General features: G+C 39.0%; 3 protein-coding genes across 3 annotated transcripts; 2 read left to right on the forward strand and 1 right to left on the reverse strand.

Annotated features, from left to right (window-relative positions):
• Window positions 1–1,756: 1,756 nt before the first annotated feature.
• Window positions 1,757–2,698, reverse strand: LOC139382539 (olfactory receptor 52E4-like). Its single transcript, XM_071126638.1, has one exon. It carries the CDS (start codon window positions 2,690–2,692, stop codon window positions 1,757–1,759), a length of 936 nt encoding a protein of 311 aa, XP_070982739.1. The 5' UTR covers window positions 2,693–2,698.
• Window positions 2,699–14,575: 11,877 nt separating this feature from the next.
• On the forward strand, window positions 14,576–15,511 carry LOC139382944 (olfactory receptor 4F17-like). Its single transcript, XM_071127218.1, has one exon. The coding sequence runs from the start codon at window positions 14,576–14,578 to the stop codon at window positions 15,509–15,511; it is 936 nt and encodes a 311-aa protein (XP_070983319.1).
• A 2,566-nt stretch (window positions 15,512–18,077) lies between these two features.
• Window positions 18,078–19,028, forward strand: LOC139382641 (olfactory receptor 52J3-like). Its single transcript, XM_071126735.1, has one exon. The coding sequence runs from the start codon at window positions 18,078–18,080 to the stop codon at window positions 19,026–19,028; it is 951 nt and encodes a 316-aa protein (XP_070982836.1).
• The last annotated feature ends 932 nt before the right edge of the window (window positions 19,029–19,960 follow it).

The raw sequence follows: 19,960 nt of genomic DNA on the forward strand, positions 1-19,960 counted from the left end.
TGACAACATTTAGTGCACTCTACTCCTAAAGGAAATTATATACTTTTTACACCATACATTTTCACTGACACCAAAAAGTACTCATTACATTATGAATGCTTAGCAGGACAGGAAAATGGTCCAATTCACACACTTATCAAGAGAACATCCCTGTCATCCCTGCTGCCTCTGATCTGGCGGACTCTCTAAACACAAATATTTTTTTTGTAAATTATGTCTGAGAGTTGGAGTGTGCCCCAATCAGCAAATGAAAACAAACTAGAAAATGGTGGCGTCTGGTTTGCTTAATATAAGGAATTTAACTTTTGATACTTAAATATATTTTTGCAATTACATTTACTTCTGATACTTAAGTACATTTAACCAAGTACTTTTAGACTTTTACTCAAGTAGTATTTTACTGGTTGACTTTCACCTTTAACTTGAGAAATGTGGATGCAACTTATTATGTGACCTGTTAAGCTAATGTTTACTCCTGAACTTATTTAGGCTTGCCAAAACAAAGGGGTTGAATACTTATTGACTGAAAACATTTCAGCTTATTAACATGTAAAGATTTCTAAAAACATATTTCCAGTTTGACATTATGGGGTATTGTGTGTAGGCTAGTGACACCAAATCTCAATTGAATCTATTTTAAATTCAGGCTTTAACACAACAAAAGGTGGGAAAAAGTCAAGTGGTGTGAGTACTTCCTGAAGGCACTGTATATTAAAAGTAGAAAGTATGTAAACATTATTACATTATTTAATGACTACTGTATGTACATAGCGCAGCAGTCTCTAAGGTGCAGGGTAGAGTACCTGTTGGTAGCCAATAAGTGACAGTGTCTAAGGTTCAGGACAGGGCGGAGGCCGGCTAAAGATGGAAGCTCTTTATCAGTATCTCTGTTCCAGGTTGGCTCTATAGAGTGAATCCGTTACAGGTGAGTGGAATTTCTGGCCATCAGTGACAATCTCTCAATTCACCAGACTTTCAGGCTTGGATTTGCAGACCTTCAGGCTTGGATTTGCAGACCTTCAGGCTTGGATTTGCAGACCTTCAGGCTTGGATTTGCAGACCTTCAGGCTTTGGATTTGCAGACCTTCAGGCTTGGATTTGCAGACCTTCAGGCTTGGATTTGCAGACCTTCAGGCTTGGATTTGAGCATCCCTGCAACGTCCCTCTGCGTTTCCAGCTAACAGACACTAGAGGTCTCAATTGAGATGCCATTTTGACTGGCAACAAGGTAACCACTAAGCACAGACAGGAAAGCCTGATTACCAACGCATGCTCATCATCACCTTTACGGTTCCCTCATTCATACCTCCTAATATCTTACAGAACAGAACCATTAAAGGGTAATAAAAACAATTATTTCACCTTCATATTCATCATCTCCATCACCACCCCAACATCAAAATATGTGAAAATGGCAAAACATAACCTTTAGAGGGAAATATTGCAATTGCTGCCACAACTATTTCTTCTCATTGCCTGCACATAATTGGTTCAAATCACAGGAAACACAGGAGATGATGTCATCAGAAACACTTTTGTTCCTCTATCTTTTTGACTACAACACATAGAAATGTGCCATTTTCACATACTGTATGTTGATGTTGGGCTGGCGCTAGAGATGATGAATATGTTAGAAAAGTACCTTGAACACAGCTTTTAAGACTGGTATGTGTTGAAATACAAACAATTTTATTTTGGCTGTTTTAGGACCAGAATAATCAAGCCTGTCGATTTGATTTACAAAGTAATATCTGTATTATGAGTGTGTAACTTTCCGACAGAGTATTTGTTTAATTTTCTGCCTCAATGACTTTGTTTGCAAGCCGTAGATAATTGGATTAAAATGAGCAGGGACGACATGAAATAGAACAGAAGCCAGTTTTCTCAAATATGGATAGTCTGGAAAGCGATGCAGTATGATGGTTAGAAACCCACTCCACAGCATAATGAGATACACCACCAGGTGGCTTGCACAGGTCTGCAACGCTCTGTTGTTCAGCTCCTTGCTTTTCTTGGTCCAGCAAATCACAGCAATCCTGATATAAGTAACAGCTATGCTTCCCATTGAAGAAGTAAAGAGCAGTACAGTGAAAAAGAGTCCATAGATGTTGTTGATTGAAACGTTCTCACAGGACAGCTTGAACAATGATGCATTGTCACAATAAACATTTCGAATGATTGAAGTGCAGCGGGAAAGCCTTATGGTGAGACCCAGTAGGACAGACACTAACACAAGGGAAGCCCCCCAAGCAGACACAGACAGCGTAACTACAGTTTTGGTTGTCATTATGGACGTGTACCTTAATGGGTGACATATGGCCACATACCTGTCAAAGGCCATAATGATCAGTATCATATGTGAGGCTGATCCAAACGTGTGACTGAAAAAGGCCTGAGCGACACATTGGCTGTACGTGATCAACCTCTCAGTTGAAACAATGTCAGCCATGAGGCGAGGCAACAAGACAGTGTTGCCAATCAGATCATTTACAGACAGGTTACAGAAGAGGATGTACATTGGTTGGTGCAAATTTCTTTCTTTGATGATGACTACCAGGACACCAATGTTAGACACAAGGAGGGAGAGATAAACAAACAGCATGGAGAAAAAAATTGGATACATGAATGTCTGTGAGAATTCAAAACCCTGGATTTGAAGGATATGGCTTGGAAATGACATGTTGTTGTCCATCCTTTTAGCAACGCAGGGCGAACCTGAAAAAAGAAGACATACAAATATATATAACAATTATTATTATAGGCAGCAATTGTAAATACAGCTTTTAGCACATGCTGTTTGTATCCTTTTTTAAAAATGCTGCTAGTGATTTTGAATACCTCAATAACACATTTGACAGAGTGAGTAAGAATACCACAGCTGCAATCAGTCAAGAGGAAAACCTATAGAAAGGTTGTCCTCTAAAGCCATACCTTTACCTTGCTGAAGAGAGTGGGAATCCTGCCACAGGCATCGGCCACATCCTTTTTATCTAAAACACATCCTTAATTTGATGTCAATCAAGTCACGTGATTATTAACCAATGGCGGTCGGGGCCATTTATTTCTATTACAGCATATTGGATGACTGTGATTCATATTCCATTCACCCAGCTCACTGTAACATCGATAGGTTTAGGCTACAACATGATACTCTAATTTTCCCTATACCCATCATGAGGTTGTTACAACCTAGCCTATGAATGAAAGTTTACAACGTAGGTGCACAGGTCAAGAGAAGAATGAGTGTAATCAAGGTGATAGACAGTGACACATTCAATACCGCCTTGCACACTCTTGCATATAGATGATATAGGGTGTAATTATTAGTCCAACTGTTGCAAATAGGAGTTTCTATTGGACAAATTCAGGTATGTTTATCCCCATTTTGTTCCGTTTGCTTCCATTTTTAAGAAACTTTTTTCAACAGAATCGGCTGAATAAATACACACTTGATCACACGAAAGCACAGTTCACTTTCATAGCAGTCACATACAAACATGCTTGTTAATTCCTTCTCGCATCTACGCACTCTCCTCCTTTCAACTTTTCCATTGCTTGTGGACTTCAGTGCACAATACATCAGCTGTCTGTCACATCAGCTAACCACTACACACAGACTACATCGTTGTCACCATATTAGCTAAAGTGACGTCATAGTGAATATAACTACGAGAACTAACGTGTTAGTAAACCCACTACAATTATGCAGTCAGCAAACAGTTTAGCAGGCACACCAGCGGGCCACAGTGGCAATAAATTCATAAAACCAAATGCTTACCTTGACTTTGAACAGTTCCAGTGTTGGATAGCCATAGCCAGCTAGCTAACATAACAACCCTCTCTGTTCGGTGTTTGAGTAGGCTAAACTAGCTAGCTGCATTCGCTAGCTACGTAGGTGTTAGTGAACTAAATACAATAAAATATAGCTAGCTCTCTCGCTCTCTCTCTTGCTTCTCCTTTCTTTTTAAATAATTAAAAACTGTTCAACTACTGTCTTTCTCCTTCTGAGTCAGCTACCTACCACATTTTATGCAGGGCAGTGCTAGCTAGCTGTAGCTTATAATTTCACTACTGGATTCATTCTCTGATCTTTTGATTGGGTGGACAACATGTCAGTTCATGCAGCAAGAGCTCTGACAGGTTGGAGGACGTCCTGCGGAGGTTGTCATAATTACTGTGTAGGACTATGGAACGGGATGAGAACCATGAGCCTCTTAGGTTTTGTAATGAAGTCAATGTACCCAGAGGAGGATAGCAACTTGCTGTCCTCCGGCTACACCATGGTGCTACCCTACAGAGTGCTGTTGAGGCTACTATAGACCTTCATTGCAAAACAGTTTGTTTTAATTCATTATTTGGTGACATGAATATATTTAGTATAGTTTTATCGAAAAAGGATAACTTTTTTAACATTTCACTATTCTTATTTTTACGAAACTCACTGAGGAGGATGGTGCTCCCCTTCCTCCTCTGAGGATCCTCCATTGTTATCACCATGTGAATTTTCACGTCATAGTCTCGAGCTATACTTAGGCTGATTGAAATGACAACTCATCTTGAGGCTCTTGAGAAGGAAATTGTCATGCATTAAAGATTTTGAAAATATTGTATGAGGGATTACTAACGGAAGCCATCTGGCAACTAGATTTTGAATGATATTGTGTAGCTGTTTGTTAGCCTGGTCCTGGATCTGTTTCCACCGTCTTCATTGTCTCACCATGCAGGCCAACATGGCTGGTTGGTGTGACAATTACTCCATATAGGAGTTGGATAGATAGCACAAAAAGTTTGGGGACCAGACTAGCTGTAAGATCAAATACTGATATTTTATACTGATACTGTAAGTGATTTAATTATTCTGGCCTTCACCCTGCTGTAACCCAGTATGTGTCTGAGATAATGTACATTGGTTGCTGCATTCAGTCCTTATGGTACATAGATATGCAACAATAAACCAAGTTATGCGGTTTAATTATCGGTAAACTAGACCGTGCATTATATGCTCAATGTGTATAAATATGTAACAATTTTATGGATGGTGCCATAGGGGCGTACTGGTATACTCTCAACAATGCCTTGATCTATCATGTTGTGCCCTCGATCAGTGAAATGACAAATGTTTCCGCCTGCCTGCAAGCCCTCTTTGAAAAATATAATTTCACTGTAAATTACCCAAGTGGAGCAAGTGCATACTTCTGATATGGACAGCGGGTCAAGTGATAGTGACCTGACATTGTTTTCCATTGTTGGTCAAGCTATACAAGGACAAGTGGAACTAATGAGCTCCCTGATCACTATGTACTGTAACGTTGAACAAATCAGGCAAATAACAAAGGGTTAATTACTGTATCTAAGATCACTAAACTCTAATTCCCACCAGGGAAAGGAACGATGCAATGAAGAGGAAAACACTAGTGGATGTCAAAACAAATTAGTATGGCTACATTTCCTGTATAAAAAAAGTATGTGTGCATTATCCAAACTGTTTTATATAAAGTGCTCAAACTGTTGGGACTTGTGGGTCACGGGCAGAACAAATAGACATTATGTATTTTGAAATATAAAAGATAACCAATACCTTTTTAGGGTTTTTAAACAATAGCTTTTTAATAAGTATTCATAAAATCACACTGTAAATTGTAGCCGTATAACATGACACCTAACAACACATTCTTATTACCAGTATTAATGCCATGCTCTGGAACTTTGGCAACTACAAAGTATTTTTCTGACACCTCCCAGTTTGGTATGGATGTGTAAACGTGTATAGTAGTTAAAATATGCATAATAATATTTTAGCAGAATAACTGTTTTACCTCAATACCCACAAAATCCCTAGTTTGAAGGAAACCGTTGTTCAGGAAGCTGTGTTGTGCCACTTTCCCTTCCTTATTCCCCCATGTGGGCCAACCCCCTGGCAATTTGAGTTTGACCAACGAGCTTGCCATATGAGTGACAGCTAGTAAGAGGCACATCAAGCACAGACAGAAGAGGGAAAGAGAGAGCATAAGCATGGTGCACATATCTGCACATAATGTGACGTAGTATGCAATTTTAGTAGACCACTTTTGGCTTGCTACTTTCAGAACTACTGGCTAAAAAGTATACAAAAGTGCCGGAGAATCTCTTTGAAAGATGTATAAAAAGAACTACCAAATTTCAAAATTGCACCTTTTGTATTCAAATTCTCTAACTCTCAACAGAAAGTTGAGTTCCTAAAAAAATGTCAAATGTATACATATTTTACATACTTTAGACGTCACGGGCCAAAATATATTTTATTTTGTATTTTTTGGGGGGAACTTAGTCGGAGACTCAAATTACTACAATAAAAGAGGATTGTAAAATCAGATTCTTAACCTTCACTCATTAAATCAGATAGTCCTTTAGAATTAATTAACAAGAACTTACATCTAGTTGTATTCATGTTTTCAATCATAAAATTATGAAGAATCTCCTGATGTTGTCTTTTGAGCACGACTGAAGGCTTTGTGTCCTCTTCTCAGTTGGTCGGTGAATTTCTATTTGAACTAACATGGTTCTGTAAAAGACCAGAACACCGAGAACATAACATCTTATTGAGAAAACCCGATAAAGCAATGTTTAGTACTGTGCCTTGAGAAAGTATTCATACCCCTTCCACATTTTTTTTGCGTTACTGCCTGAATTCTTTAACCTCTGTCAACCTCTGTCAAATTGATTGTTGATCATTGCTTAACAACCATTTTCAGGTCTTGCCATAGATCTTCAAGTAGATTTAAGTCACAACTGTAAATGGGCCACTCAGGAACATTCACTGTCTTCTTGGTGAGCAACTCCAGTGTAGATTTGGCCTTGTGTTTTAGGTTATTGTCCTGCTGAAATGTGAATTAATCTCCCCGTGTCTGGTGGAAAGCAGACTGTACCAGATGTTCCTCTAGGATTGTGCTTAGCTCCATTCTGTTTATTTTTTATCCTGATTAACTCCCCCGTCCTTAACAATTACAAGCATACTCATAACATGATGCAGCCACCACTATGCTTGAAAATATGGAGAGTGGTACACTCCAAATTCATTTTCCCCTAACACAACACGTTGTATTCAGGACAAAAAGTGAATTGCTTTGCAACATTTATTGCAACATTGCATTAGTGCCTTGTTTAGGTTAGTATTTTGGAGTAACAATAATGTTGTTGATCCATCCTCAGTTTTCTCCTACAGTAGCTTGTGAAAGTATTCACCCCCCTTGGCATTTCTCCTATTTTGTTGCCTTATAAAATGGAAATTAAAGCTTGTTTTTTTTTGGTAGTTTGTATCATTTGATTTACACAACATGCCTACCACTTTGAAGATGCAAAATATGTGTTATTGTGAAACAAACTAGAAATAAGACAAAAAAAAATGAAAACTTGAGCATGCATAACTATTCAACCTCCCAAAGTCAATACTTGTAGATCCACCTTTTGCAGCAATTACAGCTGCAAGTCTCTTGGGGTAAGTTTATATAAGCTTGGCACATCTAGCCAAGGCAAAACTGCTCCAGCTCCTTCAAGTTGGATGGGTTCCGTTGGTGTACAGCAAACTTTAAGTCATAGCACAGATTATCAGCTGGATTGAGGTCTGGGCTTTGACTAGGCCATTTCAAGACATTTAAATGTTTCCCCTTAAACCACTCAAGTGTTGCTTTAGCAGTATGCTTAGGGTCATTGTCCTGCTGGAAGGTAAACCTCCATCCCAGTCTCAAATCTCTGGAAGGCTGAAACAGGTTTCCCTTAGGAATTTCCCTGCATTTAGCGCCATCCATCATTCCTTCAATTCTGACCAGTTTCCCAGTCCCTGCCGGTGTAAACATCCCCCCAGCATGATGTTGCCACCACCATGCTTCACTGTGGGGATGGAATTCTCGAGGTGATGAGAGGTGTTGGGTTTGCGCCAGGCATAGCGTTTTCCTTGATGGCCAAAAAGCAACATTTTAGTCTCATCTGACCAGAGTACCTTCTTTCATATGTTTGGGAGTCTCCCACATTCCTTTTGGAGAACACCAAATTTGTTTGCTTATTTTTTCTTTAAGCAATGGCTTTTTTTCTGGCCACTTTTCTGTGAAGCTCAGCTCTGTGGAGTGTACGGCCTAAAGTGGTCCTATGGACAGATACTCCAATCTCTGCTGTGGAGCTTTGTAGCTTTGGTCTATTTGTTGTCTCTCTGATTAATGCCCTCCTTGCCCGGTCTGTGAGTTTTGGTGGGCGGGCCCCCTCTTGGGATGTTTGTTGTGGTGCCATATTCTTTCTTTTTTTACAATAGATTTAATGGTGCTCTGTGGGATGTTCAGAGTTTATGATGTTTTTTTAATAACACAACCCTGATCTGTCCTTCTCCACAACTTTGTCCACGACCTGTTTGGAGAGCTCCTTGGTCTTCATGGTGCCGCTTGCTTGGTGTTGCCCATTGCTTAGTGGTGATGCAGACTCTGGGGCCTTTCAGAACAGGTGTATATATAATGATATCATGTGACAGATCATGTGACACTTATATAAAGTCCACCTGTGTACAATCTAACTAATTATGTGACTTCTGAATGTAATTGGTTGCACCAGATCTTATTTAGGGGCTTCATAGCAAAGAGGGTGAATACATAATCACACACCACTTTTCCATTTATTATTATTTTTTTCTTTTTTCGAAACAAGTAATTTTTTGCATTTCACTTCACCAATTTGGACTATTTTGTGTATGTCCATGACATGAAATCCCAATAAATCCCATTTAAATTACAGGTTGTAATGCAACAAAATAGGAAAAATGCCATGGGGGATGAATACTTTTGCAATGCACTGAATCACAGCTATTAAACTCTGTAACTGTTTCAAAGCCACCGTTGGCCCCATGGTGAAATCCCGAGCGGTTTCCTTCCTCTCCGGCAACTGAGTTAGGAAGGACGCCTGCTTCTTTGTAACGACTGGTACACCATCCAAAGTGTAATTAATTACTTAATCATGATCAAAGGGATATTCAGTGTCTGCTTTTTAAATGTTTTACCCATCTACCAATAGGTGCCCTTCTTTGTGAGGCATTGGAAAACCTCCCTGGTCTTTGTGGTTGAATCTGTGTTTGAAATTCACTGCTTGACTGAGAGACCTTACAGATAATTGTATGTGTGGGGTGCAGAGATGAGGTAGTCATTCAAAACTCATTTTAAACACCATTATTGCACACAGCATAAGTCCATACAACTTATTATGTGACTTGTTAAGCACATTTTTACTCCTGAACTTATTTAGGCTGGACATAACAAAGGGGTTGAATACTTATTGACTCAAGACATTTCAGTTTTTCATTAATAAAACAATTATAATTGAAAATTATGGGGTATTGTGTGTAGGTCAGTGACAAAAATAAATCTAAATTTAATTTATTTTAAATGCAGGCAGTAACACAGCAAAATGTGGAAAAAGTCAAGGGGTTTGAATATATGTTTTTGAATAATTAATTCCCAATTCAGTGTGTTTGTGAAGGATTGTCTAGCAGTGGGTAAAGTGAGGATAGTTAGTCAGCGGCATGGAGTCTTCCATCTCTCAGGATCCTACAGTACTCCCCCAGTCATGAGAGAGGTTCTGGTGGCCTCGCCGTAACCCATTCATCCACTAACAATGACCAGAGCTTGATTCAACTAATTAACCACCTCCCTGTCCAATAGAGCTCTCTCTCCTGGGTGGGATGATTAACCCATCCCTTCTGACCATTCCCCAGTTCTATACAGCACTTTGGTAAAGAGGCCCCTTTGTCTCCACTGCAATCCCATCGGTCAGTGTCCACATATTCCCTTAACCCCACTAGTTTTAATAGAAACTTAATAAATGTTTCTCTCTGCGGACATCCTGACACGTCAGGAAGGAAGGGGGAATAGAGAAGAGCAGATATTCAATATTCACTTTTAACATATGATTAGATATCTGTTCTGAAGGAGCATCAACATGGATACTATGGTTAGAGCAGGCATGGATAATTCAATAAGACACTGTTATGATTAGCAGATTAGCAGATACATTTCTGCAGATACATTTCTCTCTATTGAAATGCATTGGACATTTGAGATATCATCATTGTGATTTATCTCATCGACATATGTGTAATGCTACCAAACTATAAGGCAGAGGTGTAACTTGAACTTGTGCCTCAGTGGTATTTTTTTATCAACATGCTTCATTAGCGAGAGACTCCAATAACTGGCAAGAGGTTTCTGAAGTCCCAATGGATTAATTACAACAAGAGGCAGTTAATGAGACATCATTTAATCAGCTCTCTACGGTGTTCATTAATACATGTTTTTTACACCAAGATGACACAGTCTCGTCTAGCTGATGTAATCATGGAATGAAGTAGCAACAGTGAACTGTATTAGATGGTCAATGGTCAAAACATGGAATAGGAGACGGGGCCTTTATAAGACAGTAAAAGTTCAAAAGAGACATCCTGACTTGTAACAGAGAGTATTATAATTATAAAACATATATCAATAACTTGTTTTTAGATGTCAGTGATGTTTAAAAATAAACTATGTCTTACTGTATTGGATATTGTATAAGGCATCTGACTGAGACATGAGCTCCCCCACAGGTAACAAAACACTGGGGTGGTCTCTCTTCATATTGATCATTTGACAGAGATGCCCGCAGACAGCAAGACACATTAATCTCCCCAGAGAACGCATCCGAGTGGGAGAAAGAGCGCCCCCTGTATGTGTAGCCAATGTATCGGATGCTGTCTGGTCACTAACCCAACGCTCTAACCACTGGCCCAACGCTCTAACCACTAGGCTACCTAGTGGTTACTGGCCCAACGCTCTAACCACTGGGCTACCTAGTGGTTACTGGCCCAAAGCTCTAACCACTAGGCTACCTAGTGGTTACTGGCCAAACGCTCTAACAACTGGGCTACCTAGTGGTTACTGGCCCAACGCTCTAACCGCTAGGCTACCTAGTGGTTACTGGCCCAACGCTCTAACCACTAGGCTACCTAGTGGTTACTGGCCCAAAGCTCTAACCACTAGGCTACCTAGTGGTTACTGGCCAAACGCTCTAACAACTGGGCTACCTAGTGGTTACTGGCCCAACGCTCTAACCACTAGGCTACCTAGTGGTTACTGGCCCAACGCTCTAACCACTAGGCTACCTAGTGGTTACTGGCCCAAAGCTCTAACCACTAGGCTACCTAGTGGTTACTGGCCAAACGCTCTAACAACTGGGCTAACTAGTGGTTACTGGCCCAACGCTCTAACCACTAGGCTACCTAGTGGTTACTGGCCCAACGCTCTAACCACTAGGCTACCTAGTGGTTACTGGCCCAACGCTCTAACCACTAGGCTACCGGCCCAGAGCTCTAACCATTAGGCTACTGGCCCAGAGCTCTAACCACTAGGCTACCTAGTGGTTACTGGTCCAACGCTCTAACCACTGGGCTACCTAGTGGTTACTGGCCCAACGCTCTAACCACTAGGCTACTGGCCCAGAGCTCTAACCACTAGGCTACCTAGTGGTTACTGGCCCAACGCTCTAACCACTGGCCCAACGCTCTAACCACTAGGCTACCTACTGGCCCAACACTCTAACCACTAGGCTACCTAGTGGTTACTGGCCCAACACTCTAACCACTAGGCTACCTAGTGGTTACTGGCCCAACACTCTAACCACTAGGCTACCTAGTGGTTACTGGCCCAACACTCTAACCACTAGGCTACCTAGTGGTTACTGGCCCAACACTCTAACCACTAGGCTACCTAGTGGTTACTGGCCCAACACTCTAACCACTAGGCTACCTGCCGTTTTTTTTATTGACATATCTTTACTATTAGGCCCATACATTTTTATTTATTACATTTTTATTTTACCCTTATTATACCAGGTAAGTTGACTGAGAACACACTCATGTACAGCAACAACCTGGGGAAGAGTTACAGGGGAGAGGATGGGGATGAATGAGCCAATTGTAAACTGGGGATGATTAGGTGGCCGTGATAGTATGAAGGCCAGATTGGGAATTTAGCCAGGACACCAGGGTTAACACCCCTACTCTTACGATAAGTGTCATGGGGTATTGGGATATTTTTTTAGACCAGAGGAAAGTGGGTCGCCTACTGGCCCTCCAACACCACTTCCAGCAGCATCTGGTCTCCCATCCAGGGACTGACCAGGACCAGCCCTGCTCAGCGTTAGAAGCAAGCCAGCAGTGGTATACAGGGTGGTATTCTGCTGACATGTCTTTACTATTAGGCCCATATATAGTGTTTAATTGACATGTCTTTACTATTAGGCCCATATATATTTTTGTTTAATTGATATGTCTTTACTATTAGGCCCATATATAGTGTTTAATTGATATGTCTTTACTATTAGGCCCATATATAGTGTTTAATTGATATGTCTTTACTATTAGGCCCATATATAGTGTTTAATTGATATGTCTTTACTATTAGGCCCATATATAGTGTTTAATTGATATGTCTTTACTATTAGGCCCATATATAGTGTTTAATTGATATGTCTTTACTATTAGGCCCATATATAGTGTTTAATTGATATGTCTTTACTATTAGGCCCATATATAGTGTTTAATTGATATGTCTTTACTATTAGGCCAATATATATTTTTGTTTAATTGATATGTCTTTACTATTAGGCCAATATATATTTTTGTTTAATTGATATGCCTTTACTATTAGGCCCATATATAGTGTTTAATTGATATGTCTTTACTATTAGGCCCATATATAGTGTTTAATTGATATGTCTTTACTATTAGGCCAATATATATTTTTGTTTAATTGATATGTCTTTACTATTAGGCCCATATATAGTGTTTAATTGATATGTCTTTACTATTAGGCCAATATATATTTTTGTTTAATTGATATGTCTTTACTATTAGGCCCATATATAGTGTTTAATTGATATGTCTTTACTATTAGGCCAATATATATTTTTGTTTAATTGATATGTCTTTACTATTAGGCCCATATATAGTGTTTAATTGATATGTCTTTACTATTAGGCCAATATATATTTTTGTTTAATTGATATGTCTTTACTATTAGGCCCATATATAGTGTTTAATTGATATGTCTTTACTATTAGGCCCATATATAGTGTTTAATTGATATGTCTTTACTATTAGGCCCATATATAGTGTTTAATTGATATGTCTTTACTATTAGGCCAATATATATATTTTTTATTGACGTGTTTTGCTGTTAGGCCCATAAAAAAATGTGTGTGCGTGCACCCAGTAGAGGCGCTCCTGAATGTCATGGTATAATTTTCACTTTGAGTGAATTCTACTGTAAAAAAGTAAATGTTACTGTAATCGCAATGAATGAATGAATCAATTAATGAGTGAATGAATAAATGAATTAATGAATGGATGGATGGATGAATTAATGAATGGATGAATGGATGAATTAATGAAATTCATTGAGGTGAGATGTGTTTTGTATTTCACAGTTTATAGTTGATAATACAAGTGGTGTAAAATACTTAAGTAAAAATACTTTAAAGTACTACTTAGGTTTTTTTTAAGGGTATCTGGACTTTAATATTTATATTTTTTACAACTTTTTCACTACATTTCTAAAGAAAATATGTACTTTTTACTACCCTGACACCCAAAAGGACTCGTTACATTTCGAATGCTTAGGTAGGACAGCAACATCCCCCAATTCACACACCTATCAATATAAAGCAATGCCACCCCTACTGCTTCTGATCTGGTGGACACACTAAAAACCAATACTGTGTTTGTAAATGATGTCTGAGTGTTGGAGTGTGTCTGTCTGTCCGTCTGTCTGTAAATGATGTCTGAGTGTTGGAGTGTGTCTGTCTGTCCGTCTGTCTGTAAAATGTTTTTGTTGTGCCGTCTGGTTTGCTTAATTAAAGGATTTTGATGTACGGTATAGAATTTACTCTTACTTTTGACTTAAGTATGACAATTGAGTACTTTCCCCCCACTCTACTTAAATACATTTTAAACCAGATAGTTTTAGATTTTTACTCAAGTACTAATTTATCTTTACTTTTACTCAAGTATGAAAGTTGAGCACCTTTTTCACTACTGGATAATACAAAACAATATTGTATAAATCACGTGCATGAGCACTGCCGATCACTCCGCCTGGATAGAATTGCGCCCCCCGCCTATCTACAATGAAAATGAATGGGCAACCATGGGCGTCCTGTCTGTAAAGCCCTTAACCCTAACCCTGATTAATTTCAATTCATTCATTCATTTATTATAATTTATGTTGAACCCATGCTAAGTTGATCCTTTTAATTTTGCAATCAAAGCTCCACTATCTCATGGGATTCTAAGACTGACTCATAGCAGTCAGAAGGCAGCAATAAAAGAACTCTTCAAAGTCCAATAGGTACAAAGCAGTGCTCCACCCTGGAGGCACCTACATCTTCTCAAGATTCATGCTGTGCTGTTCGTGGAAGGTGATGCGTTGTGTTGTCTATTAAACATTTATCCAATTTCATGTACATAGTTCTTAGACTCATTGTCAACATTGTTCTCTCTAGGTTTCCAGCACCACTCTGGTGAGCTCTGATGGAGAACGAATCCTTCAGCGTCAGCTATAAGATAACTCTGGACCCATTTTTTATTCCACCTGGTGGAAAGTATCCCATCTTTTTCCTGGGCGTTGCTATCTATTCATTTTGTGCGTTCTGCAACCTGACCTTACTGTCCGTCATCGTCATGCAAAGGAACCTTCACAAACCCATGTATTTTATTCTCTTCAGTCTTCCTCTCAACGATCTGATAGGAATCACTGCGATGCTCCCAAAGGTGCTGTCAGACATTGTAACTGAGACAAACACGGTCTTTTACCCCCTCTGCGTTATTCAGGGGTTTCTGCTCCACATGTACGGAGGCGCGGTTCTCTTTATTCTTGCGGCTATGGCCTTTGATCGTTATGTTGCCATCTGCCAGCCGTTGAGGTACAGTACTATTATGACACCCAGGAATGTGGCGGTCATTATTTTACTGGTTTGGGGTCTTGACCTCCTCTTGATTCTACTGCTGTTCTCTCTGCAGATAAAGCTTCCCCGGTGTAGATCCTCCATAATGAATGTGTTTTGTGATAACCCCTCCCTTCTTAAACTCACCTGTGGTAATACTACACTGAATAATGTCATAGGACTGTTTAACACTGCAGTCATGCAGGTTATAAGTGTGTCCATTCAGATTTTTTCCTATGTGAAGATTCTGATCACCTGCTTGGTTACAAGAAAGTCTGATGCTAAGAGTAAGGCTTTGAACACCTGTGTGGCACAGTTGGTCATATTCTTCATATTTGAGGTTGTAGGAACCTTCACAATTTTATCACACAGATTCAAGATTGTCTCAGCTGACTTGCAAAAGATTATGGGCATGCTCATCTTTCTAGTATCTCCACTTATGAATCCAATTGTATACGGGCTGAATGCAAGGGAAATACGAATCACCCTACTGAAAGTATTTCTCAACAAAGTATCAGTCTGAACCAATTATAAACATGGTGTGATGATGGTGGTTTACGGTAACAATTTAGCCAGATGTGGGGCAGTGTATTGTTTCTGCACAGAACACATGAAACGAATAGTTACGTAATACTTCCTATTGGTAGTTCATTACTATTTCTGTGCTTTGTAGTGGTAAGCAATGCACATTATAAACGTTGTGGTTGGAGCCCTGAATGCTGACATACCATGGCTGAAGGTTGTGTTATATCAAACTGTAAACCACGGGTATGACAAAATATTTATTCTTACTGCTCTGATTACGTTGGTAACCAGTTTATAATAGCAACAAGGCACCTCAGGAGTTTGTGGTCTATTTCCAATCAAATCAAATGTTATTGGTCACATAACATGTTTAGCAGATGTTATTGCAGGTGTAGCGAAATGCAATATACCACGGCTAAGGGCTGTATCCAGGCACTCCGCGTTGCGTCGTGTGTTAGAACCGTGATATATTGGCCATACACCACACCCCTTCTGGCCTTATTGCTGAAGTATACCGTAGCTTCAAATCATTCATCAAACTATCATTTCAACCTCATGGACTGGCAGACCCTGAATCCCTGGAAGTGACTGGTAGTTGAAATTAGAGTTTGTGCTTTTAAGTTGTATCCCTTTACCTTATCTTTATTTACATCTCAAGGTTTCTTGGTATTTTTTGTTTGTATTTATTTTATTTTTTTCATCATCAGAAAGCATTTACACATGTTTCCAGAGGGAAAGTTAAACATTAAGGTAAAATATGGGAGGGAACACTTAAAAATATATGTTAAGGTCTAATCTGTGATTGGTACATCCATTTTTGGACTTTAAAATGAATTAACAATACCCATTGGTTCTTGAAGAATACAGTATAATTATAAATGCCTCATTATTTTAGTTCAAGTGTAGTACCCACATCAGGACCCAACATATACGCTTGTTTCACTCCATTGTAAACAAACACTCATGGTTAAAACTATCATTTTGATATCATGGATGGCCACTTATTGCATCTATTGCCATGTCTATACATTTGAGAAAGGTTACTGTTATCCAGCCCATTTTCTAGCTCAGGTGGTAAAGCATGGTGTTTGTAACTCCAGCATAGTGGGTTTGATTCCCGGGACAGCTCATACATAAAATGTATGCAAGTATGACTATAAGTGGCTTTGGATAACAGCATCTGCAAGTTGGCTGTTTACCAAAACAGTGGTGAGTTGTCACTTTGTTTGTCACTGTTTACTTCTGTTGAAGGAAAGACAGACTAAAACGCGGCGTGGTTTGTGTTCATCTTGATATTTAATTAAAGAAAGTACTGAACACAAAAACAATAAACAAATAACGACCGTGACGCTAAATGAGAACTGTGATGACACAAGCAACTAACATAGACAATCACCCATAAACAAACAGTGCAACCCAGGCTACCTAAGTATGATTCTCAATCAGAGACAACTAATGACACCTGCCTCTGATTGAGAACCATACTAGGCCGAAACATACAAATAACCCAAAACATAGAAAAACAAACATAGACTGCCCACCCAACTCACGCCCTGACCATACTAAATAATGACAAAAACAACAGAAATTAAGGTCAGAACGTGACATTGTTATTGTTTGAGCTGCAGATTGCCCTTAAAAGTAAATAGTATAAATACATTTTTTTGCCATTGATTTGTATAGCACAAGGAGTAATTTTGCTTGTATTGTTCCCCATAACATTTTTATTTAATATTTTATTGTTTTCTAAATGTACAATTTATTTTCTACTTTGGACTCAATTCAATCTGTAAAGCTGAAACATTACAGAGTCTCCGCTAAAAGAGAAAACATTGCCTTTCATTTTCAATCACACAGTAAAGCTGAACTTCAATTCAGAAAGAAATTGACATTTTATTTGTGTTAACTTTTAAAATATAGCCAATGTTATACCTACACTGTAATTTACCACAACATGACATCATCATGTATTTAAATACAGTAATTAATACATCAACATGCAATCATCCCAACAACCAATGACCTAGTCTTGAGTTACGTCAGAATGTGTGAGTGGTTCTCTGGGATTACAATCACATGCATCCGTTTCCTTTAAATAACTCACTACTGTACAACGAGTTAGGGCAATATTTCTGCTAGTGCCGCAGCTCTGTCCAAACTAGTTCAGGAAGATTGGCAACGTAGTAGCAGGGAATTGTTTGCTCTGAGACAAAACGTGACAGACAGGTAAACCCTCAGGTAAGCTATACCACTCATCTGAATAACATTCCGTATACTTACATACACATTGCTTTAATGCAGAGTACATGTTAAGATAAAGACAATATATGTTTACAATTATAAACTACAATATCATTACATTTCAATTCTACAGGGACTGAATATAACCAATCTGATAATTCAGTAAATATGTTCATTAGAACCTTACCTTAAGCTAGACTGGAGCTAATTGGCTTAAGATACATGTTTGCTAGTATTGAGTTAGATTTGCATACCAATTAGTTTAATAGTACTTTAAAATGTGTACATTAGATTTGCTTTTCTTCCTTTACAGGTATTTGATTATGTCGGTCCAGACTCTTAATCAGACATTCAGTTACCACTTGCAGATTGCCAGTTTTGACATCCCTACCCCAATGACCTACCCTGTGTTCATCATGGGTCTCCTGCTCTATCTGTTCTCTGTTTTCTGTAACCTGACCATCATGCTGTTGATCATCACACAGCGGACTCTCCACAAGCCCATGTTTTACATCCTCTTCAGTCTCCCCCTGAATGACCTGGTAGGAATCAGCTCTATGCTACCCAGAGTGCTGTCAGACATCGTGACACAGACTCACTCTGTCTACTACCCCACATGTGTTTTTCAAGCTTTTCTTTGCCACCTGTACGGGGGTGGTGTGCTTTTTGTACTTGCAGCGATGTCAATTGATAGATATTTTGCCATTTGCAAACCACTGCAATACCCCTCGATCATGACACCTTTTACACTATGTGTCATTATATCAGCTGCTTGGGGCCTGGACATGGCCATGATATTGACCCTGTTTGCTCTTCAGTCCCGAGTTAAGAGGTGCAAGGCTTACATACTAAATATCTACTGTGACAACCCCTCTCTACTTCGCCTCTCATGTGGAGAAGATGTCACAGCTAACAACATTTATGGTTTGGCTATGACAGCGGTTATGCAGATTATCAGTGTTGGTATTCAGCTATTTTCCTATATTAACATTCTTGTAATATGCATAATTAATCGACAATCTGACACCAAGAGCAAGGCTGTAAACACCTGTGTTGCTCAGCTAGTGACATTTCTTCTTTTTGAAATCACTTCCACCTTTGTAATACTGTCATATCGCTTTCAGAACATACCTCCTAATACTCAGAAACTGTGCGGTATGATGATCTACCTGCTCTTACCAATTATTAATCCAATTATATACGGGATGAAAACAAAGGACATCAGAAAAACATTTTTCATGGTGGTGAGGAAGAAAAAGATAGCGTTCAAGTGAATATTTCATAAATGTCAGCTCCATACTGGTTTCCTGTGTGTCTTAGGGCTCATGCGTATATCTCCGCTAATCACATGGAAAATGAATCAGTTTCGGGGCAACATCCACTTACTCTGCTGATGTAGTGTAGGCCGATCAATCCCCTGTCATAGTAAAATACCTAACATCTGTTTAATACCTTTCTTCATTGACTTGTTTTGAGAATACAATTCAATCGCATTTTGTAAACTGGACATGTTAGGCAGTGGCCTTTTTAAAGGTATGTTTTACTCATGTATTTTATGGGATATCTTAATATATGCATAAAGTTGTTTCATATAAACTGATATATTGCAAGGTGACCACAGTGTGGAAAATTCTGTCATGTGAATGAGTAGTCCTGCAATTTCCCAAGCCACCCAGACTGAACCACTTGGTCCTGTATTATATTGTTCAATCAGCCAAGAAACCCTATGACATATTATCAATAAGTGTCATTAGGAATGTGAATGTGATTACGAATGATTAAATTGAAAATGAACTGCATCAGTCTATACAAGCCTCTTATGTCATTGTACTCGAGCAGACTATGAGACAGCTGTATGGGTAATTGGTCATCTTACCCAGTCCCAATGATTTAAGATAAGGCCTTTAGACATCTTTATGGTTTACACAGTCCCAATGACGTAAAGGCCAAGTGCAGTCAAAAATGTGATTTTTCTGTGTTTTATATATATTTCCACACTTAATACTGTGGAATTGTGAAAATGATGATAATGCCCTTTTAGTGTAAGAGCTGTTTGAAAACATTTCAGCCTGTTTTGGTGGGATGGAGTTTTGGCAGGCAGTAAATTCGTTAATAGACCAATAAGAAATAGTTCCAAACATCTCTGCCAATAACAGCTCTGTTTTCCCCTCCCCACTAAGAAAACTCAGCAAAATTCTTGATTGAG

The sequence above is a fragment of the Oncorhynchus clarkii genome, chromosome 24 (genome assembly GCF_045791955.1).
Source record: "Oncorhynchus clarkii lewisi isolate Uvic-CL-2024 chromosome 24, UVic_Ocla_1.0, whole genome shotgun sequence".
NCBI lineage: Eukaryota > Metazoa > Chordata > Actinopteri > Salmoniformes > Salmonidae > Oncorhynchus > Oncorhynchus clarkii.

Coding starts and splice junctions, on each gene's coding strand:
- LOC139382539 (XM_071126638.1), bottom strand. CDS start 2,692: ATGGACAACAACATGTCATTTCCAAGCCATATCCTTCAAATCCAGGGT.
- LOC139382944 (XM_071127218.1), top strand. CDS start 14,576: ATGGAGAACGAATCCTTCAGCGTCAGCTATAAGATAACTCTGGACCCA.
- LOC139382641 (XM_071126735.1), top strand. CDS start 18,078: ATGTCGGTCCAGACTCTTAATCAGACATTCAGTTACCACTTGCAGATT.